At 44.0% G+C, this 23,648-nt stretch overlaps 1 protein-coding gene across 1 annotated transcript; it reads right to left on the bottom strand.

The window, feature by feature from the left end:
- Nucleotides 1-32: 32 nt before the first annotated feature.
- Nucleotides 33-15,561, bottom strand: EXO5 (exonuclease 5). The gene is made up of 5 exons (XM_088152325.1): nucleotides 15,175-15,561; nucleotides 9,910-10,178; nucleotides 6,585-6,689; nucleotides 6,335-6,507; nucleotides 33-4,424 (listed from the first exon to the last, which is right to left on the bottom strand). Exons 1-5 carry the CDS (start codon nucleotides 15,273-15,275, stop codon nucleotides 3,960-3,962), a joined length of 1,113 nt encoding a protein of 370 aa, XP_088008451.1. The 5' UTR covers nucleotides 15,276-15,561; the 3' UTR covers nucleotides 33-3,959.
- Between the last annotated feature and the right edge of the window lie 8,087 nt (nucleotides 15,562-23,648).

Genomic DNA, 23,648 nt, shown 5'->3' with positions numbered 1-23,648 from the left:
TTACATATTTATTTAAAAAAAATACAGTCCAATCGTGTACGTATTATATAAAGAAACGTCAAATAATTACAAAAATGAAATAAGAGTAAAACCAACTTAGTTTCTTTGGTAACTCAGACAGGGAGAAGAGTTGTGGTTGGAACGCTGGCATGTCACCCAAAACATCGTGGCGTGTCACCTTTGACACGTCATAGGTTCGCCCATCACTGACTTAGGCTGTATTGTCTTGTTCTTCCACGATTTCAGGAAAACCTAGTCCGGAATGGACGGGACTTTCCAATGGCAGTGGGGCAAATACCTGGGTGTACCTATGGGGAGAGGAGACAGCAGCAGATAGAGAGACCAAATATTCCTTCACACAGGTGGCCTCTTACATGCACTGGAGTACCATTTGCCCCCTCAGGGGTCACTGGACAAGGCCTCCCATATAGGATTTCCAAGGGGCTTAATCCCAACCCTTTCCTAGGGGCTACCCAAACCCTTAAAAGGGCTACTGGCAACACTTTAGATAAGTTGACAAATATTAACAAATACTTGTATCCCATGTGCCTAGGCATTTCTGCAAAGACTACTGGCCAGTTTTCTCCTAGGCTTTGTCCTGTTAATTGAACCCCCAGGGAGGGGGGGTTCCTACTTATTCTGTGATTGTTTTTCATACACACGTCTCAGTTTCCTACTATTCAGATTAGATACAGTGGTACCTCTAGTTATGAACGCCCCTCCTTACGAATGTTTCAAGATACGACCAGCTCCGGCCCCAAAAATTTACCTCTACTTGCGAACTCCGCCTCTACTTACGAACCGGATCTGCGGCCATTTTCCCTGCTGCCACGCGGTCGTGGCTTCCTGTGGGCGAGATCACGGTAGCAAGGAGATGTTCGGTGGGGCTTGTGGTGTGTTTTGTGGCATTTGGAAGGTTTTTGTGGTGTTTGGAAGGTTTTTGAGGTTTAAAAATAAAATGCATATGTTTCAGAACTGTTTAGCCGTATTTACATTGAACCTTATGGGGGAAATTTACCTCGGGGTGTGACCAAATTCAGAGGGCGGATTAGCCGTATTTACATTGAACCTTATGGGGAAATTTGCCTCGGGGTGCGACCAAATTCGGAGGGCGGAACGGATTAACCGTATTTACATTGAACCTTATGGGAAACTTTACCTCGACTTGAGACCAACTCGAGTTGCAACCAGAGTCACGGAACGGATTAAGTTTGTAACTAGAGGTACCACTGTACTGCGATGCTAGATTTCCCATAGCTCTAGCACCACAGTGAGTTGTTCTGTGGAAGTCCATTAAAAGCTGATTAAGGATGGCTCTGGGCACCACTATTTGATTGCCAGTAATTTTGTAATGATCAGCAATATTTGACATATTTAAGATTACACGAATATTTCGAATGCCTCTCCTAATCTATATCTGCCATATTGCTATAGTAGCTGTTGTCTACTAGCATCAGTTCCAACCACAGCTTCCCATTTCTTCTTTCTGTTGTGCAGAGTACAGCAATGCTCCCAGAAAAACTTTGCCCAGGGAAAAAATACACATCAGCATGAGAGGTTTGCAAACTGCAATGTCCATATCTTTTTCTCCAAAGAAACTCAGCCAGAAAATATATACTATCTGGTTGTTTATTGATAAAAATGCAAAACTTCGTAAAATAAAAGTTGTATACAAAATATAGGAAAAAACATGTCTTCTCATAAATTCAGCATCCAAGACTTATCTACAAACATAAAGTCTCTAGCCAAAAACTCTCAGAGAAGAGGTACACTACTTGGTTATTAGTTACGACTACATAACCCATAAAACTACATAACTACATGGTGGCTAACGCTAAAACAACTGCGAGGCTGGGCATACAATGCTCCAGTTATATTGCCACTCCATACCCCCCCCCACTGGGTAACTAGCACACACACGCCAATAGGTGGCAGTAATTAGCAGTATACGTGCACAACACACAATAACAAGGTTTTTTTTCATGATCCATGTAGCCATAATATTGTGGTACAGATAACGGGATGAATTTCTTCCCATGAGAAACTCCTGACACTTTCCTGTCCACTAGGCTTTCACCTTGTGCCATGATACATTTGGGGTTACCTTCAGAAGGCTTAGTTTTTGCACTGCTTTTCTTTTGCCCTCTAGCTTCTAATTTCTATCATTTTATCACTTCTATAAGCATCCTTATGAATGTTAGCAATTTGTGGGGTACCTCATTCTTGTTCATCATGTGGACCAGATGTCCAAACTTTGCCATTCTCCAATATAAAAGGCACAGGTTCCCTTTGATTTAAGCAAAGTCTGGACACATCTATGATTTTTTTTTTCTTGGCAACAGTTTGTACAGATAGTCCTTGCTTAACATCCACAGTGGGGACCAGAAAATTGGTAGTTAAGCAGGGCAGTTGTTATGCGAGTCACCGTGTGACCAGACCCAGTTTTACAACCATTTTTATGATGGTCATTAAGTGAATCACGATTGTTAAACAAATCCAGCTTCCCCAATGGACCTTTTTTGCCAGAATTCACTTAATGGCCAACTGATTTGCTTAACTGTAGTGATTCACTTAATGACTGTTGCAAAAAAGATTGCAAATTGCGATCATGTGGCCTCAGGGGGTGGTGTGATGGTTTGCGATGGTCATAAGTGCAAGTAAAACACTTTTTCTGAGGCTGTTGTAACTTCGAACCATCGTTAAATGAATGGTCGTTAAGGGAGGACTACTTGTAGTGCTTTCTACAGCCTTCTTCCTGGATGGTTTTTCAACTTCCCAAGCTAAGCCTACAATTGACTGATTATGTGCCATCAAGTCATTTTTGGACTCTTAGCAACCACAAAGAAAGATTTTCTCCATGACTATCTGTCCTTAACCTGGTCTTTCAGGTCTTCTAATGGTGCATCCGCTACCACTGTAACTGAGTCCATCCCGCTTGCTGCTGATCATCCTCTCCTTGTCTTTCCTTCTACCTCTCCCAGCACAAGAGCCTTCTAGGTCTTCCCATAATGATGCATTTTTCGACAGCCAATTTAGCACCATTTGCACAGAAAACTGAGCTTTATGCAAGCTTAGAGAACAACCGACAATGCCAGTTCTTACAGCAAGACTGCCCTCTGGTGTTCCTCCCATCACTGCTGAAAGCCTTCACAACTAAAAGGTTCCAGCAACAATCTGATTTTCAAAGTACAGTTTATACCAAAGAGGAGATGCTTCTTAAAAAAAGAGGGGGGGGGAAGCCTGTTATTGATGGTGGCTATTGTGATGAAACAGTAGATTGCGTCATTAATGGACTACAAGTGAAGGTTGAACTGGACGCATCTTTCTAAAAGAGGTAATTGCTGGCTGGGGAATTCTGGGAGTTGAAGTCCACACATCTTCAAGTTCCCAAGGTTGAGAAACACTGCTTTAAAGTGTAACAAAATCTCAGTCTCACAGACCAGGTGAGGGAGGGAGAGGGGATGTTGTTCCAGAGGGCAGGTGCCATGACAGAGAAGGCACATCTCTTGGCTGCCTATGGATGAGGCCCAGACTATGCCGGGTCTGTCAAGACATGTTGGACTAGTCCAGCTTATGGCTGTCCAGAGGTAAAAAAAATACTACGCAAATTTATCACAATAAAACAGGATGACCTGACAATATTTTTTTATATGCACCCATTTGTGCTTGCATACATGCCCCCCACCAACCCGGTCCCCCTACCCTGATACAAAGCTCACATTCAGGATATTGAAGCTACAGCTTTGTGACCGAAAGACAGAGGAAAACAGGGAAGCTAGAATGGTTTGGCTCCTGGGCCAAAGGAGATGGGCTGATCCAATAAATTCCAGGGCTTAAGGAAATCATTCTTTGAAGGATGATGGACTACAGCTTCTATCATCCTTAGCGAGAAGTCATACTGTTGGAGAATAACAGGAAGTGTAGTCCAAGGATTTGGCTAGGATTGGCTTGACTTTCGCTTATGTTTTCTTTTCACTGCACTTTTTAGTCAGGCTCCCTGCTCTCTGCTGGCGCCAATTACAGATGTCCTTGAAGGCACAATAGCAGCATTTCCATGTGTCCTCAATGTCCACCCCCTTGGGATCTCTTTGCCCTTTCCAATACTCTAAGAAATCATGGGTCATGGCCATCAATTCATCGTGGTCATAGGTGATGACTTCGGTGCCAATCAAAGCGTTGGTCTGCTGATGCACATACTCAATTTGCAGGTGGCCAATGGCCGGAATGTCTGAGTGGGTCAAGTTGAGGACCATCAGCTCCAGGAGGTCTTGGAAGCAGTGCACCATGAACCCAACTTTTTGAGCGTGTTCTTGGATCTGCAGGCCAAGTGGTTGTTTGGGCTCCAGATGAAGATGATGGACAAAATTATCCTGGGTTAAACATCCTTGCACCATAGCATCAAACAGATATTTATATAAAAAGATCTGCAATGAATCAAGCAGAGTTTCTTGAGTCACATCCAATTTTCAACCTCACCTGCATCTCACTGGATATTTAAACATGTATATGAGGTCTTATTGGGATTTGATACCCCAATGTAAATGTGTAATACGTAATGCCTGTATGGAAATCCCTCATGCTGTCCTCAAGACTGCCAAATATTATTGTTTAATGATTTTTCTAGGTCTAAATCCCAAGCTTCTTTGGTATATTTGCCATCATCTATTTCAAACAGAATCTGATAAATGTTCAAAAATATACACTTAGGTTCTAAGCAACCATGATTAGAAGGTACAACATGTGAGAAGGACTGGGGTATCTCTGCTGACCATAAGTTAAACCTAAGCCAGCCATGTGATGCAGCAGCTAAACAGGCAAATGCTACGGGGGGCGGGCATTTAACACAAGCAGAGAATTCAGATCATGGAAAGTGATTGTCCCACTTTACTTTCCCCTGATCAAATTCCATTTGGAGTACTGGATCCAGTTCTGGAGACCACTGTACCAAAAGGACAGTGACAAAATGGGCATCAGAGGAGGACAACCAAGATGGAAACCAAGCCCTCTGAGGAACAGTTAAGGGAACGAGATACATTTACCTTACAGCAGAGGTGACTGGGGACACAGGATAGCAGGCTTCAAATATCAGAAGGATTGTCACACAGGAGAAGCAGTGAGCATATTTTCTATTGTTACAGAGGGCAGGACCAGAACCCAGAGGTCGAGGAAGTTAAGGCCAGATAGCAGGAGGAACTATCTGACTTTATGAGATGTTACTCTGTGGAAAGGTTTCATGCTGCATGAAGTGCTAAATTCCCTTATACTGGAGTTCAGCAGCAGCTACATGATCATCCTTCAGAGATGCTCTAGTGCAGCATTTCTCAACTTAGCCACTTGAAGATGTGGGGACTTCAACTCCCAGAATTCCCCAGTCAGTCATGCTGGCTAGAGAATTCTGGGAGTTGAAGTCCACACATCTTAAAGTGGCCAAGGTTGAGAAACACTGCTCTAACATTCAATGATCATGGCTTGACCTCTAACATTCAATGATTCTACGAAACATGGATTAATTCAAAGGCAGGAGAAAGGGGTGTCTGTTACATTAATTTTTCCATTTTCAGCACTGGCAGTTTCTTTCTAATGCTTTTTTTATTGCCTGGCCTTTAAACATGTTTAATTTTTAACTGTCGCTGCAGTGTTTCTCCAAGATGTTCTCTGTGGCTCTCCACAGTGGTGGTCACAGCACTACTTATTCTATAAGCTGCTCTTAGCCAACATTTCTATTCACTTCAATTCTCTAAACCAGTGTTTCTCAACCTCAGCAACTTTAAGTTGTGTGGACTCCAACTCCCAAAATCCCCCAGCCAGCATGGCTGGCTGGGGAATTCTGGAAGTTGGAGTCCACCCATCTTAAAGTGGACAAGCTCAAAAAACACTGGTCTAGTGGATCCTGCAGAGAACAGATAGCTGTACTAGATGACTTCTAAGTTCTCTTCCAACTTCTGGATTCTCTGTTGTGTGAATGCAGCTGCTAGGTCTTTCACAGGTAGTCCCCACTTTAAGAACGAATTGGTTCCCAAGGTCTGTCCATAAGTCAAATTTGTATGTCAGCCAGAACAGTATTATTGTATAGTTCTGCATAAGTAGTATTGTGTAATGAACTTGAACCGTTGGGTTTTTAACTCCAATCATTGTGTATTTAACTCGAATTTTGCCACAATAGGCTCCGTTCTTAACTATGGGTCGTCCTTAAATCAGGTGTTCTTAACCCAGGGACTACCTGTACTGACCCCGTTAAATTCATGGGGTGAACACAGCCAATTCACTCCCCACCTCTGGTTTCCAACCCTCCCCTTGAGCCTCCTGGGCCTCCACCAAACCCACCATGACCCACCTGGAAACGGTCCCTCTTCTTCTGCGCAGGGAAAGGCAGGCAGGGTTTTTTCCGTGTCTTCAACTCGTTCAGTTGCAGCTCCCCGTTAGCCGTATAATTCAGCTGGTCAACAATTCCCAACACGAAAACGCCTTCTAACACTCCAAAGACGGGGCATTCGCGCACACGCCGACCTGCCAGGAAGAGGCAACATTCCAGCACTTTGCCATCATGAGGGGCTTTGGGAGCAGCCCAGGACCAGGGAGCTGACCTTCTCGTAGATCAGCGATGGCCTGGAGAAGGTTAAGCAGCTTGATGGCCCATCTGTCTTCTTGGCTCGTGGTCCTGACATCCACCAAGTCATGATCTTGCAGTTCTGGATGGAAGCAGCAACAGAGAAAGAATGTTGGTGCCCTGCTCTTACGATTAGCCACTTACCTCTATGGCACCTCCTCCCAATGGGCTGAGAAAAACATGCGTATGGTTTATGGTTTTGGTGATTAGATAGGATAGATTATAGAAAGAAGAGAGTTATGTTGCAACCATAGAGGAAGAGGTACATTTGTACTTATAACTGCTGTAAAGAAAATTGGAAGCGACTTCTTTGTATCTTTTTTCTTTCCTTCCCATTTTTAACTTTTTTTCCTTTCTTGCACTTTTAGCTTTCTTTTATATTTCATTCTTTGTTTTTCTTACTTTATATTGTTTTGCATTAGTTTTTATCTCCCTTTTTAAAAATCTTTAATAAAAATTATATATACAGTACTGTGCAAGAGTTTTAGGCAGGTGTGAAAAAATGCTGTCAAATAAGAATGCTTTCAAAAATATATATTGTAATTGTTTAGGTTTATCGATTTACAAAGTGCAAAGTGAGTGAACAGAAGAGAAATCCAATTCAAATCAATATTTGGTGTGACCACCCTTTGCCTTCAAAACAGCATCAATTCTTCTAGGTACACTTGCACACAGTTTTTGAAGGAACTCGGCAAGTAGGTTGTTCCAAACAACTTGGAGAACTAACCACAGATCTCCTGTGGATGTAGGCTGCCTCAAATCCTTCTGTCTCTTCATGTAATCCCAGACAGACTGGATGATGTTGAGATCAGGGCTCTGTGGGGGCCAAACCATCACTTCCAGGACTCCTTGTTCTTCTTTACACTGAAGATAGTTCTTAATGACATTGGCTATATGTTTGGGGTGACTGTCCTGCTGCAAAATAAATTTGGGGCCAGTCACACGCCTCCCTGATGGTATGGCATGATGGATAAGTATCTGCCTGTATTTCTCAGCACTGAGGACACCATTGATCCTGGTGTCTCCAACTCCATTTGCAGAAATGCAGCCCCAAACTTGCAAGGAACCTCCACCATGCTTCACTGTTGCCTGCAGACACTCATTATTGTGCTGCTCTCCAGCCCTTCGGCGAACCAACTGCCTCCTGCTACAGCCAAATCTTTCAAATTTTGACTCCTCAGTCCAGAGCACCTGCTGCCATTTTTCTGCACCCCAGTTCCTATGTTTTTGTGCATAGTTGAGTCGCTTAGTCTTGTTTCCATGTCAGAGGTATGGCTTTTTGGCCATAATTCTTCCGTGAAGACCACTTCTGGCCAGACTTCTCTGGACAGTAGATGGACGTACCTGGGTCCCACTGGTTTCTGCCAGTTCTGTGCTGATGGCACTGCTGGACATCTTCCCATGTTGAAGGGAAGCAAGCATGATGCGTCTTCCATCTGCTGCATTAAGTTTCCTTGGCCAAGCACTGCGTCTACCATCCTCAACGTTGCCCATTTCTTTGTGCTTCTTCAAAAGAGCTTGAACAGCACATCCTGAAACCCCAGTCTGCTTTGAAATTTTTGCCTGGGAGAGACCTCGCGGATGCAGTATAACTACCGTGTGTCTTGTTGCTGTGCTCAGTCTTGCCATGGGATATGACCTGTGACATGAAACTGTCTTCCACCACCTCACCTTAGTAGCAGAGTTTGGCTGTTCCTCACCCAGTTTTAAGCCTCCTACACAACTGTTTCTGTTTCAGTTAATGACGGTGTTTCAACCTACATATGAAATTGATGATCATTAGCACCTGCTTGGTATAATTGGTTAATCATATCCCTGACTCTAATCCTACAAGATCCCTGACTTTGTGCAAGTGTAAGAAGTGATGCTGGTTTGAAGCCAAAGGGAGGTCACACCAAATATTGATTTGATTTGGGTATTTCTTCTGTTTGCTCACTTTGCATTTTGTAAATTGATAAAGATAAACAATTACAATATATAGCTTTGAAAGCACTACTTTACAGCATTTTTTCACACCTGCCTAAAACTTTTGCACAGTACTGTATGTATGTGTGCGTGTATACACACACACACACGCTCATTTGTATTCTCAGCATTACTTTCCTCATTCCCCTTCTATAGAATCACTGGCTCCAAGGACAGATGCTGTAAATGGGAGCTCAAAAGCTGCAGCTCCTGTTTAGAACTGGAGCCAGCCAGCTGGCTGTGCCCTTTCCCAGACACTCCATTAGTTGCCTGCGCTGGTTCCTTTGAGTAGCAATGGCCTTGAACCACCCTTCACGTTTTTTGAGAGGGCCGAGTTTTACTGTCTCTTTCTTGAGTTTTTAGGGAGATCTGGGGTTTCACTTTTCTTGTGTATTATTGAGCAACTATAAATCTGTTTAAAAGGATTATTCTGGTTGTGTGTTTCCCACTGAAAAATGATTTTGTTGTTGTTGTTTAGTCGTTAAGTCGTGTCCGACTCTTCGTGACCCCATGAACCATATTGCGCCAGGCCTTCCTGTCCTTCACTGCCTCCCTGAGTTTGCTCAGTTTCATGCTCATTGCTTCAGTGATGCTATCTAACCATCTCATCCTCTGCCGTCCTCTTCTCCTTTGGCCTTCAATCTTTCCCAGCATCAGGGTCTTCTCCAAAGAGATCTCTCTTCGCATTAGGTGACCAAAGTATCTGAGCTTGAGCTTCATTATCGATCCTTCCAATGAGCAATCAGGGTTGAGAAAAATGATAAGATCCCCCTTAAAAATGATAAGAAACTGCATGGCTTTGATTTTAAGCAATCCTAGACCGGTGTGGGGATGGGGGCTGGATTCAAAAAGAATACTTCTACTGTTGAAAGATCAAAGTTTCTCTTGCGTTCAGCCTGACTTTTGGTAACTCTTTTGGCAATAATACAGAAGTGGGTTGCCACTGCCAACTTCTCAGTCTTTTCTTCGTCTAATCCCTTCTAATTTATAACTTTGGCATTTCCTGGTGGCCTCCCATCCAAGTACTAACCAGGTATGACTCTAATCAGCTTTTTAAACCTCAGCCACAACTGGCTGGATGTTGCTACTTTCTGTTACTATAAAGGAAAAGTCACATGCTAGAAGGGGAGCCATATTAGTCCCATACAAAAAGGTAGTTCTGGGGCACCTTAAGGACTAGCAACTTTATTATACAGAAAACACCCACCATTTTACAGATAAAAAATATGGACATGTTCATAACAGTTCAAGGACCCTATTTCCCACCCCTTGCAATACAGTATATTAAAGAAAGTAAAGAAAAGGCTGGAATCACCAAGACATCCAAATGACGTCACCTCTGACAAGATGTATGGACTTTCCTGTATTTAACAGCACTTCCCTCTCTGGCAATTGCAGATCCGGCCGTTCTCTGTGATAAACCATTTGTTGCTCGCACCAAGCTTGTGCAGAGAGATCCGTGACCCAAAGGTAGCGCAGGTGGAAATCTTCGAGAGGTGTCTTCGCTCTCTTTCTCTTTGCTGTCACCCGTCTCCTTTCTTCCACGTGAGCACCCTGGGAATCAAGATGCCAAGGGCTGGGACGGCTTCCGGGTTGGGATTCCCTGCTGTGAGCAGGCAAGAAGTTCAGGTTATCGTATTTCTGCTGCTAGAAGCCAGATGAGCACCAGATGGCAGCCAAGAGTTACTTTTCTTTATCTCTTGGATGCCATTTAGTGACCACCAGGAGTTTTGCCACCCCGATATAGTAATCCTACATGAAAGGATGTCTATTTCTTATTGAAAGTATTTCTATATCCTGCTCCCCGAGTGGGGTTTTCAAGAATAAGAACAGACAGGCTCTGTCCTCAGGTTTAGGAATGGAAAAGACACAGCACTAAAGGAAAGTGAAATGAAGAGGGAGAAGGAAAACAGAGGCACCAGTTTGGAAAGTTGCATGATGTTTATAAGGGTCAGCTTCTCCAGCAATAAGCTACTCAGGGAAGCCCAGATGCCACCCTCATTTCCATCTCTCAGGAGAACAGACGTTCCCTTCCTTTCTCCCCACAACTTTGCCTTCCATTTGGCCTATGTGGCATGAGAAGGAAATCAAATTCTTCCCCCTGACCCAGGTCAGCAGGAAGTCAAAGCTTCCCATTTGTCTCACCCTACCATCGTTTATCTTAACAGCAGTCAAGGCACATGATTAAATTACGGTAAGAATGGGCTCACCCAAAAAGATAGCAGGAAGAATCAAGCATCTTCCACCCTAGCCCCAAATTAAATAACCCTAGCAGGAAGGGTCAACATTCCTTCAAGCCTTAATCAAATCTTAAAAAAGGTTTCTTCCCCGAAGGGATCTACATTCCAATGAGACAATACCTGATAAAGCAAACCCAGGAAACCCCAGCTCGGTAGGGTTCCTGACCTTAGGACACTCCCTTCTAAAGATCTAGTCCGTTTGGAATCCTGGCTAATTACCTTGTCTAAGAATTTATTTAATTAATTAATTAATTAAATTTGTCCCCCACCCATCTCCCCCCAATGGGGGACTCTGGGCAGCTCACAAGACGTTAAAACAATAAATAAATATACAATTAAAACCTATAACAATACACATTCACAAAAATAAAAGGGAAAAAAAATTCCTAGAGGGCGGGCATTCCTTCGCACCTTTCAAGGAACAATAGGGTTGTTTAGTTGTTGTTTAGTCGTTAAGTCGTGTCCGACTCTCCGTGACCCCATGAACCATACTGCGCCAGGCCTTCCGGTCCTTCACTGCCTCCCTGAGTTTGCTCAGTTTCATGCTCATTGCTTCAGTGATGCTATCTAACCATCTCATCCTCTGCCGTCCTCTTCTCCTTTTGCCTTCAATCTTTCCCAGCATCAGGGTCTTTTCCAAAGACTCCTCTCTTCGCATTAGGTGACCAAAGTATCTGAGCTTGAGCTTCATTATCAGTCCTTCCAATGAGCAATCAGGGTTGATTTCCTTTAAGATTGACTGGTTTGACCTCCTAGCAGTCCAGGGGACTCTTAAGAGTCTTCTCCAGCACCACAATTCAAAGGCATCAATTCTTCGGCGCTCGGCCTTTTTTATGGTCCAGCTCTCACAGCCATACATTACTACTGGAAAAACCATAGCTTTGACTATGCGGATCTTTGTCGGCAAGGAACAATAGGGTCTTCCCTATAAAAGGAACTCCTGGGGAAACCCTTAGTGCAGCCGCCCGGACAGCTGATCTCATTTTGTGTATGGGGCTCTCGAAAATAAAGTCTTCTCTCTCCTTCAAGCATCTGCCTGCCTGTTTATTCCCGGCTGGGAGACAAACCTTGTAAGCTTTCTTTCTAACCCTTTGACAAGCCAGCCAGGAGCCTGAGACTAACCGGGTCCACGGACCAAGCCCAGGCAACTTCACCCAGCCGGCACCGGCCCATTTGTCTGGAGGGTGCTGCCCCAGTCTCTGCCTGCTTCAACATTGGTAGTAAAGGGAGCTTTGGTTTTGAGCCAAACAGCTGCTTGAACCTGAGACTTCATAGTAAGTAAATACCCTTTTTTGCGTCTTGTACCCAGTGAATATCTGAGTGTGAGATTCCCTCTTTACGTTTTAATCCACATTGTTGACCAGGGCTGGGCTCTAAAAAATCAATTCTAGCCGCCCCTAGACTTGTGCGAGTCCTTCTTGGACGAAGACCGGGAGATCCTAGAAAGCAAGGGGAGCCGACAAGACTTCACGCGTCAAGGTCACGCGCTTGATTCTATCTGAGCAAATACCGGTCTACTTGTTTTGTTCCTTTCTTAGTCCAGAACCAGGGTTGTGAGGAGGAGGACCAGTACAGTGGTACCTCGGTTCACGAACTTAACACACTACCCTTCCTCGATATCCTCATCAGCAGAGGAAACAACAGGAAATTAGAAGCTCAAGTCTATCGAAACACAACCCACACCAATCAAGTACAGTGGTACCTCGGGTCACGAACTTAATTCGTTCCGTGACTCTGGTCGCGACCCAAATTGGTCGCAAACTGAATCAAATTTTCCCATAACGTTCAATGTAAATACTGTTAATCCGTTTTGACCCCTATGAATTTGGTCGCCAACCGATTTTGGTTGCCAACTGATTCAAATTTTCCCATAAGGTTCAATGTAAATACGGTTAATCCGTTTTGACCCCTATGATTTTTTTTTTTTAAACCACAAAAATATGAAACAAAGTACAGTACGAAGAGAGAGAACGCTAACCTTGCTTGAGGCGACTTCTGGCGTGGAGGACAGGAAGGCGGGTGGGGAGGCGGTTAATGTTTGGAGGGAGAGTCCCCCTCCCTACAGGAAGCCACGACCACGTGTCACGGCAGGGAAAATGGCCGCGGATCCTGTTTGTCACCCGATCCTGCGTTTGCGAACGGAAGCAAAATTTTGCGAACGGTGCTGGTCGTGAACCGAATTGTTCGTGAACAGAAGCGTTCGTGACCTGAGGTACCACTGTACTCCATTACCAAAGTAACAACCCAACCTCCCACAAGAGGAGCTGTATAAGAACATTATTCAAACGAGCACAAACGCACTGCAGCAACCCAGAACAGCAGAAGAAGGAAACAGACCACCTATACAACATCTTCCAACAAAATGGATATCCACACAACTTCACCAAAAAGTGCCTGACCATTCAGCCTACTACAACACAAGCAACACAAGCTATGAAAAGGATCACACTGCCATACATCAGTAGCGTCTCAGAAACTACCAACAGACTATTACAACCACACGGCATCTCTGTAGCACACAAACCAACAAAGTCACTCCAAAATATCTTAAGTAAACCAAAAGACCCAGTAGCACAAGAATTAAAAACAGGAGTCATCTATAACATACAGTGTAAGGACTGTAACAACCACTATGTAGGACAGACAGGCAGAAGGCTTGCAGAGCACATCCATGAACACCAACTAGCAGTCAGAAGATGTGATGAAAACTCCTTAATCTCACAACACATGGACAGATATAACCATAGTTTTAACTGGGAAACTGTCAGCATTTTAGACCACGCTAAATCCAAAAATGCAAGAGAATTCTTGGAAGCTCGGTATTCAGACAAAGCAGCCATTAACAGACACAACAGAGATAAACAGCATCTACATACTATTCAAAAGAGACAAAAGACCAGAAGATCGCCTCACCAGCAATCATCACCCAGATAAACAAAGGTCACCACCAGGGACACAATCAAGCAGCAAATATATGCCAATCAAAGAACTACCAGAGGAGCAAAACAAAGCCCACACCCCCACCAGCACTGGCAGGGCAGGCCACTGTATATAAACAGAGAGCAAACCCCACTCCCTTCTAGCACTGAAGATGTTACCTAGCCGGGTAATGAAACGTTTGCAAGAAAAGAACCAAGCTCAGAGAACCCCAAGGATGCCACGATTCCTTGACTCAGCTACAGCGTGGTTCTTATCTCACAATAGAAAAACCATTTATCCCCCATTTAACACCTATCCAAACCTATCCTCAAACAGATCCCTCAGATTTCCCGCCTCTCAACCTCAAAAGTGTATAAATCCTATGCTTTTCTATCGTCCAGGGTCCCTCTTTCTTGGAAAGCAGGCACCCAATGATCATTGCAATAAACCTGGTTCTTCTCCTCAGCGTTGTGCTCCTGTCTTTGGCAAAAATTCCACAGCAATAGTGTAGTGTAGTGTAGTGTAGTGTAGTGGTTGTTGGATTGGATTTCTCCCCCGCCCATCTCCCCCACAATAGGGGACTCTGGGCAACTTACAAAAAATATTAAAACTATAAATATATATAAAATACATAATACATCTAGAATTAAGAACAATACTAAAAAAGGAAAATCCAAGAAAATAGAAAATCGGGCTGGGGACTATGGGGCTATAATATAGTAGAGTAGAGTATAGAGTATAGTATAGTATTACAATGGCTGGCTGGGGAATTCTGGGAGTTGAAGTCCACATGCCTTAAAGTTGCTGAGGTTAAGAAACATTGCTATACTATATTATATAGTCTCTCTCTCTCTCTCTCTCTCTCTCTCACTCACACACCATGCCACATTGGCTACACAGCTATCATAACTCAAATTGAGGCTGTGACACTCATCTTGTATCAGGTCTGAAATCACATGACTTGAACTAACAAGGAGCAATACAGATGCATATATATTAAAAATTAACCCTAACTTCCAGAGGAGTGGACTTCAACTCCCAGAATTCTCAACAATGGTCCTGCTGGCTGGGGAATTCTGGGAGTTGAAGTTCATCTTAAAGTTACCACGCTTAAAACACTGATCTGAAGGCAAAGAATTTTAGATGAGTTCTAACGGTGCAGCCCCGGGTCTCCAGACGGGAGCGCCAATCCGGGCGACGAAAAACGCGCCAACCACAAACCGCGTTCGCACAACACCCCAAGTTAAACCGTGTTCGGTGAGTTGCGCGATACCTCGAACCAGAAACGCAGCTAACCATAAAACAAGGGCCCGGCTTGGCGCGAACCAAGCCCGTGAAGTTCATTTACGGCTCGGGGAACCGCGCAGCCAAGGGACGCGGTTCCAGTCAGGGTTTTGTGACCCAGAGTCAGCCTGTCACGCGGAGACAACGCCCGCTGCTCACCCCCCCTCCGGCTCTTCTATCTGCAAGCACTCGGAGTCGCTCAGGTCGGAAAAACCGGACGCAGCCTCGGCGTCTTGCAGTTCAGAGTCACGCCCGGACATGTTTCGCGCTCCGCTCTCCTCTGCGCTCACAAGCAGGCGCGTCACGAGCTGCCCGGAGGAGGAGCCGAAGTACAGAAACTGTATCTTTCCTTTCTTTCCGGCTCAAATCCCCTTTCCTTTCTTCCGCTCGTCCTCGGCCCGCTTCCCTCCCGTTCGGGAGCCTCCGCGTCTTCTCAGCCATAGACTTAGGCAAGGGCAGCGAAGCCCCCCGGCTCCCAGACGGGGACTCTCCGGGGCAGCCTCGCGGTGGTTTCTCAGCGGCGCGACGCCGGCGGGCAACGACCTTCCAGCCTTGCTCAAACTCGGCAACTGTAAGAGAGGTGGATTTCAACTCCCAGAATTCCCTAGCCAGCAGGACCGTGGTCGAGAATTCTGGGAATTGAAGTCCACTCCTCTGGAAGTTAGTTTCTTTTTACATGTTATCTATTTATTTGATTAGTATCTCTTGGCCGCACGCTGCCCATCGGCACTCGGTCCTGCCCCTTGTTAATTCAAGGCATGTGATTTCAGACCTGATACAAGGTGTCTTATAGTGTGTGTGTGTGAGAGAGAGAAAGTATATTTTAAGTAATGTAGTGTAATGTTATAGTGTAGTGTAGTGTAGTGTAGTAGAGTAAAATGGCTGGCTGGGGAATTCTGGGAGTTGAAGTCCACATGTCTCAAAGTTGCCAAGGTTGAGAAACCCTGATTTAGGGGTTCCTGCGACAGTTCAAAACCCACCACCAAACTTCAGCACCCAGTTTAGAGCACCCAAAATCACAGGTTTTCTGTTCTGGCCTATCCCTCAAGGCAGGGCAGGATGGCATTGTAGTTTCCACTAGATGGTGATCAAGGATCTCCAATACTACAATAAAGAAAGAAAGACATAAAAAACCCACAACACCAGCAAATGTCTGGTGCGATAACAGACATCTGCAAGATTTCTGTGTCCCCGCATGAAATCTATGTTATCCATTAAAAAAAACTTTTAATTTATTCTTTTTTCAGGGTGCCTGAAAAAGAGCCCAATTGGGACACTGCTTAAAAAGTAGGATTGGGCAATGTTTTGTCTTTGCATCCAAAGATGCAGGAATCCACTTTTCTCTGTCAGCCTTGACATTGGAGCTTTCAATCCAAAGACTTCTGATATAATGAATTCCTTTGGAGAGGCTTGCACATGCGGGAAAGTGTAGGAACAAAGCCAATTACCCAGAGAGATGCACAGAATCTTTGAACCAAGAGAACTCTAAATGAAAACAAATCTTCTTCCAGGGATGTCACTATACTCACCCCCTCCCCTTCTCAAGCCCACCAGGTATTAATCTTCCCAGCAGGAAACAAAGTTAGGGAGTGTAATTGTCCCCGTAATAGAAATATTAGCTATTTATCTCTCTAGAAGCTCACCAAGAAGTATAAATGGGCTTCCTGTCGCTGCAGTTATTTATGAAACTACTTTGGAAGAAGTTATTGCGGGCACATGTTTACAGTTGTCATCTCGGGGAACTTCTCTCTGGCATGAAGGTTTGCCCAAGGCTGATACGCTACGAAAGGACAGGGACTGTCAAAGAAGCAGATGCCAGTGGATCTATAGGTGCCCAAAGGGGCCAGATTCAATTCCTAGGAAGCAGGGGATTCCTTTGTTTCCCCCTCCCCATGGAACTTGTTATTTGGGGTTGGTTGATCTCCAATCTGAACTCCAATTAATTTTTAACTGGTAAGAGGATTCTGGCTTCAAATGCCTGAACGAGAATGGAGGGTTTGATTCAAATGTTGGGGTGTGAGTGGGATGAAGGGGGGTCCTGTCTTGCTAAGGAAGGAATTTCACACACACATACACACCCCAAATTTGTGGGCAGGAAAATTGGCTGGATGATTTCTGCACATTTCTCCCTCCCTCCCTCTCTCTTTGGTGTCTTCAAGTCAGTCTTGACTCCTGGCGACTGCCTGGACAAGTCCCTGCAGTTTTCTTGGCAAGGTTTCAGAAGTGGTTTGCCATTGCCTGCTTCCTGGGGCTGAGAGAGAGTGACTGGCCCAAGACCCCCCAGTTGGCTTCATGCCTAAGGCAGGTCTAGAACTCCCACTCTCCTGGTTTCTAGCCTGCTGCCTTAACCATTACACCAAAATGACTCTCGCATTTCTCTTGAGGGAAGCAGAAATCCTCCAACAATTTCTCAAGGGCACAGAGAAAGTCCACAGGGAGGAGTTAATTCTCCTTAATTTCCTTGCAATGGAATGGAAGGCAGGCTGGGGGCCATTTGAGATAAGATTGGAAAAAGGAGGGACGGGACATTCACAGAAACCCACTGGCCATCTTCCTATGAAAAGAGGAAAGCCCAATGTGTACAAAGAAAAAGGAGAAAGTGTTTCTGAGCATATGCAGAATACTTTTGGCTGCAACCTTAAGTTGACTTAATACAATTGGAATCCTAGATAATAAATACAGAACTGTAAAGTGTCAGGACCATCTTTGGCTGTCACTTGCTATTTAAAAGAAACAAATGAGGGAGAAAGAATGAGCAACTGGGCATTTTATATTGTTAAGAGAAAAACAAGGTCCTAACAGACACCTCTAACAATGCAAGCATCTATAAATTCCTATTAAGTCAGAATATATCTGCAATTCAGCTGTAGATCAGCTTCTTCTCCCTCTTGTAAGATAAATGATGGGGGGGGGAGCAGGAAGAGCAATTGGCAAATTCTAGAGCAAGAACAACTCCCTTTCCTTTGAGGCTAAATAGCAAGGAAGGAGTTTCTTGGAGGTTTTCATTTTTGGAGTCACCCTGGAATGGTGGTAGGATGTGGGGAAGAGAAGAAACGAATCTAAGTCCTCTCCCCCCCCCCTTCAGATTCTAGTGTGAAATCTTCCAGTAGCCAGGAAGAAATCTAACCCATCCAGACTAATGGTGTTGTCAGAAACTAGGTAGAGTGGTGTTAGTGTTTGGATTTATTTTGTATGCACTCAAATCAGACGTTGCCTGGTTTCCTTTAAAGCTCGCTTTCCTCTGCGAGTTAATCACCCTCTTAGTTTTCTCTGATCCTAACACCCATCTGTGCCTTTTTTTTTTGTTATACTGTTGTATATTCTTAATAAAATTTAAATATTACTTTAGAGCAGTGTTTTTCCAGCTTGGCAACTTGAAGACGCGTGGACTTCACCTCCCAGAATTCCCCAGCCAGCCATGAGATCAATTAAGGTCAGTTATATGCTTGCATCTAGCCGGGTTTTAAGGGGGAAAGGGTTGGCGCATCATTCTTGTGGCCGCCTATCAGATGCTCTCACTTGCACTGTCTAAGACAGAAGGGGAAAACGGCCGCCCAAAGCAATTGGGAAGCCCTTCCCTCTGAAACATCTGGGACAACTGCCAGCGTTACTTAATTTCATTCTAAAATATGGTGGCCTAGTTCTAGTTTGCGGGAATATAGAGGCGGTCCAATGGTTGCATTCATACAACCAAACTGAAGCTTATTTTTAATTTCCTAGCAGCAAGTGCTGTTCAGCAATAGAACAGACTCTCTTTGGCTGCAGCGTTGTAACCAGTGTTGGTTGAAGTCCACTCATCTTAAAGTGGCCAAGTTTGGACAACACTGGTTTAAACAGAGGCTGGATCACTCTCTGCTGGAGATGCCATGATCGTGGATGCTGTAATTGTGGATTCCTGCGCTAGGTGAGGGGTTGGACTGCATCATCTGAAAGGTCCCTTTCAGTCCTTAAATTCTACGATAGTCTTTTGCTTAGCTAGATCAGTCAATATTGCTATGTTCTGCCACCTCCCAGGACAATCTTGGCTAGTATTTTGACTGTAACAATAAACTAAGCAAAATGCAAAGGGACATTCGCATAAGCAGATGTTCTCACCTAGAGTTATATTAATCTGCCTGGATTTTTCTAATTATTCCATAATCAAATATGAATTGCTCCTTGCTCAGTTATCAATGGGCCAATTAGATTCTCTAGTGCTGAGTCTCTTAACTTTTTCTGCACGGAAATGGCATTGACTGATGAGGAGGGTTGCACTGCCAAAGCAGTAAGCAGGGCCAGATCAAAAATTTAGATGAAATTCAATTTCCATTTAATTAAAATTATATCTACTTAATAGGAGTACTTTACAGCCCAGTTTTTAATCTGTTTCTCTCACACTGAAATTTACAGCCTGGGAACAATTTTTGTCATGGCTTTGGGGGGCGGGAGCAGTGGCTTCTGCAGATGGGGGTCAACAAAGCCATGTTGGTGGTTGCAATCATGTGATCAACCCCTACCTTGTCTTGCCTGTGCAATGAATGGAAAAAAGGGGCAGGGCTTCACTTGTGTAGTCACAACTGCCATCTTGACTTTTTTGACAGCCTCCCCCCTCCTGTAGTTCCATCTTTTTCCTTTCCAGGTCATGGATCCCAAATTGTTGGGGAGAAGAGCACAAATATATCATGGGCCCAGTCCTTAAATATAATCTTAAAATCTGTATTGCTTAATATCTTTAATATAATCTTAAAATTTAGTGTTAAATATAATCCTTACATATAATGTAAAAATCTGTAATCTTAAAATCTAACATATCATAGTATTGTATTAATATTATATCAATCATATAACAGTGTTTCTCAACCTTGGCAACTTTAAGACATGTGGACTTCAACTCCCAGAATTCCCCAGCCAGCATGTGTATGTGTGTTTCCCCCCAATGACTGCCCTTTTATACATAGATGGACACTGCTTTCTCTTATCAATACTCAGAGAATGAGTTCAGGACTGCAGAGTCCCTGGGGTTCTCTAAGCCTTGTTGTTTTCTAGCAGACGTTTCATCACCCGGCTAGGTAACATCTTCAGTGCTAGAAGGGAGTGGGGTTTGCTCTCTGTTTATATACAGTGGCTTGCCCTGCCAGTGTGGGTGTGGGTGGGGGTGGGTTCCCCCCGCCCCTTGGTAGTTCCTTGATCAGGGTGTCTCCTCTTGTGGGAGGTTGGATTGTTACTTTGGTAATGGAGTACTTGATTGGTGTGGGTTGTCTTCCGACAGACTTGGGTTTCGAATTTGCTGTTGTTTCCTCTGCTGATGAGGATATTGAGGAAGGGTAGCGTGTTGTTGTTTTCTTCCTTTCAGGTGAATTTTATTCCTTTGAAGATGTTGTTGATGGTTTCATGTGTCTTCTCTAGCTGTTCCTTTTTCATCACAACAAAGGTGTCATGTACAGTACATAGTGGATCCATACTTTTGGTTGTATGTGGGGAAGTTCTGTAGCTTCTAGGCGTTGCATTATGGTCTCTGCTATGAGTCCTGAGAGTGGTGATCCCATGGGTGTGCCTCTGATTTCTTGGTATATTTGTCCATCAAACTGAAAATAGGTAGTGGGGCAGAGGTTGATGAGGTCCATGATTCTGGGTATTTTGAACTGGGTGTATTTGGTTAAGTTGGGTGTGTTGTGTAGTACTGCTGATATGGATTCTTTTGCTAGTTCTGAGTTTATGGACGTAAAGAGTGCTGTGACATCAAATGAGACCATAATTTCATCTTTATCTATGTGTACCTCTTTGATTTTCTGGAGGCATTGCAATGAGGAGGTGATAGAATATTCACTGTTCTCTGTGATGTTTCCAAGCTTTTTTGTCAGTTTGTTTGCTATGTTGTATGTCGGAGTCCCTGGTAACGATACAATTGGTTGGAGAGGTATGTCGGGCTTATGTATTTATGATTGTCCATAGAAACGTGGGAGTTTCTGACATCTTGAATTCCTGAAAAGTTCAGGTTTATCATTAGGTATGATTAATGCTGTTCTTAAATCTGCCTTGAAGTTTCTCTCGAGTTTTTTCCTGCTCCTGGTGCCTTCCCTTGGGATTTAATATACTCGAAGCCAGGGAGGCTACAGATCCCAGGAAAAAGCCTAATACAAGGAAAAGTAGGGCATTCGCAAAGGCCATTTGGCTAGCTGAACACTAAATAAATTGGGACTTATCACATGCTTTTCGAGAAAGCCACCAACATTTTCTTCTCCTTTGAAAAAAAAATTAAAAGCCAAACAGAATGAGACATAGGCAAAAATGGTTTTGCAAGGCATTATGTGGGTTTCTTCAGACATTGCAATGGAAGAGATCGGTGGAGAAAGATGAAGGGCTTCTTTGGGGCATTTTAATTACAGGTAGTCCTTGTTTAGTGACCACAATTAGGACCAGCAACTCAATTGCTCAGTGAAGAGGTGGCTAAGTGAATCCGCAACTATACTTATGATCTTACTTCAGCTTTCCTTTGCTTTACAGACTTGCAAAGATTATCAATGCAAGGATTGGGCACAAAGTCACTTTTTCATCACCATCATAACTGTGAACAGTCGCTAAACAAGGACTATCTGTACTGCCTCTTTTGACTCTGAAATTCCAACAGCTGAACATGGGATATGGGGCTTGAGAGAATATTTTCTCTTCTTGTGCTATAATTTCCAAGGACACCATGGACTGCAAGATTTATCCATCAATTCTGGGCCAAATAAATGATCCACAAGTGGAAAGTCACCTACTTTGGGCGTGTGATGTAAGCAGGTGATGGGCTAGAAAAACTACACTTGTGTTGAGGAGTATGGAGATAACCTTGTAGAAAGAGTGCAAGGATGGTTAGGCAAACATCCATTGAGTCCTGGGAAAGGGGAAAGTGTGAGAAATAAACTTAAAATTACCCTGCCTTGATTCTCTTGGGCGTGATAGGGGACAGAGAGAAACGTTGGCAGGCTTTCAAGACATTGTGGTGCTACCCTCCAGCGTTAAAGTGGGGTTCCAGTATTCTTTGGGGTGTCTGTTTTCTGGCCTGGCCTACCTCAAAGGGCTGATAGTTGGCAAGGTTGAGGGCAGCAGAAAAGGGTGGGTAAGATGAGTGGGATGAAAAAAAAAGTGGAAGAGCTCCAAGCTGCTACTCCAGGCAGGTCAAAATGGTGAGACTTTGTCCCTGCAGTTCCCAGGACATATCCTAGTTGCTGGCACCTGACTAACCCTGCGGGCGAGCGGGCACAGAGGTGCCACCTACTTTCATGCTTGGGGGCTTTTGAACTGCAAGTGACCTCTTGTTGGGTCGCTCATCCTTCAGCGGTGGGTCTATTTAGATCCAGACTTAGGAAGTTGATGGTATTCAGAGCGCTGGGCTTGAACCATAACGCCACTTTTGAGCTCCTGGGTTGGCTGTGAAGCTCATGGAGTCAGCCTGATGGAACTGCTCTCCATCTAGCCTACCTCACAGGCTTGTTGTGAGGATGAGGTGAAGAATGACCCACATGGCCTTGAGTCCCTTATGTTAAGAATGAGTTATTGACCCATTTAAAGATATTTTCAGTTAAAGTCTCAGAACATATTTGCAATGCCAAAGGGCCTGTAAGAAACATGTTCAGTTTTTGTGGGTGTGAATGTGTGTTTATTGAGATGTAGATATGTCTCTGTCTGTCAGCCTGTATATGTATGTATACACAAACACGCACACACATACATATACACAAATACAGGTAGCCCTTGCTTAATCACAATAATTGGGACTGGCAATTTGGACATTAAGTGAAGCAGTCACTAAGTGAAACCACAACTGTGCTTACAATCTTACTTCCTCTTTCCTTGGCTTTACAGAACTGTCATAACTGTGAAGGGTCACTAAACAAGGCAGTTGGTAAACGAGGAGTACCTGTAATGAGAATTATCACAATGGTTATAGGGCTAGCCCAAACCATATGAGGTAGATGAGGAAAGGTTGTAACGCCCAATGGAAACACTGTCCCCCATGGTTTGGACTCAGATGCTACTTCTGCGGCTAGTCATTCATACCCCCCCCCCCGAGAATACATCTAATTCAGTGTTTGTCAAACTGGACAACTTTAAGATGTGTGGACTTCAACTCCCAGAATTCCTCCAATGCTCGAATTTAGATACTCATTTAGAAATTAAACCCCAGAAGAATGCAAGAGAAATCAAGGGGAGGACTGGGGGAAGAAAAACCTTTTCTGTATCTCCTTTTTCATTCCTGATATGCCAGATAAAACACATCCTTTTCCCTATTTAATTATAGTCCTGTGATTTCATTGAAGAGACAGCTGAGTAGTTTATTCAAAGGCTTATGTATTAAAAGGTACTTCCGTACAGTACCTTTTTTCCCCCCGTGTTTACTCTTCCCCTTCATTATGTGACATGCCAGGAGTTGTATGTGTTTGTTGGGCTGAGTTTGATAACCCTTATTTGTAAAAATGAGATTCTGGGGGTGGCAGGGTGGGTGTTCAGCTAAGCAGGATTTAGAAATACTTGCCCCTTTCTTGCCAAAGATTGATGGGAGTGGCAAAGCTTTGGGCATTTAAACTTCAAGTAGGTTCTGCAATCAGTGTGAGACTCCCTCATTCAAAGCATTCATGAGCCAGATGCTTAATGACCTGGACGCCAGATGG

Source organism: Python bivittatus, unplaced genomic scaffold, assembly GCF_059951505.1.
Source record: "Python bivittatus isolate LINGU-HERP-01145 unplaced genomic scaffold, Pbiv_v1 ctg000690_np1212, whole genome shotgun sequence".
NCBI lineage: Eukaryota > Metazoa > Chordata > Lepidosauria > Squamata > Pythonidae > Python > Python bivittatus.
Note: the sequence above shows the minus strand (reverse complement) of the source record. Positions and strands in the feature narration are given on the sequence as shown.

Coding starts and splice junctions, on each gene's coding strand:
- EXO5 (XM_088152325.1), bottom strand. CDS start 15,275: ATGTCCGGGCGTGACTCTGAACTGCAAGACGCCGAGGCTGCGTCCGGT. Junction 6,508..6,584: donor CATCGCTGATCTACGAGAAG/GTCAGCTCCCTG, acceptor TCTTCCTGGCAG/GTCGGCGTGTGCGCGAATGC. Junction 4,425..6,334: donor AGAAGAGGGACCGTTTCCAG/GTGGGTCATGGT, acceptor GATTCATTGCAG/ATCTTTTTATATAAATATCT.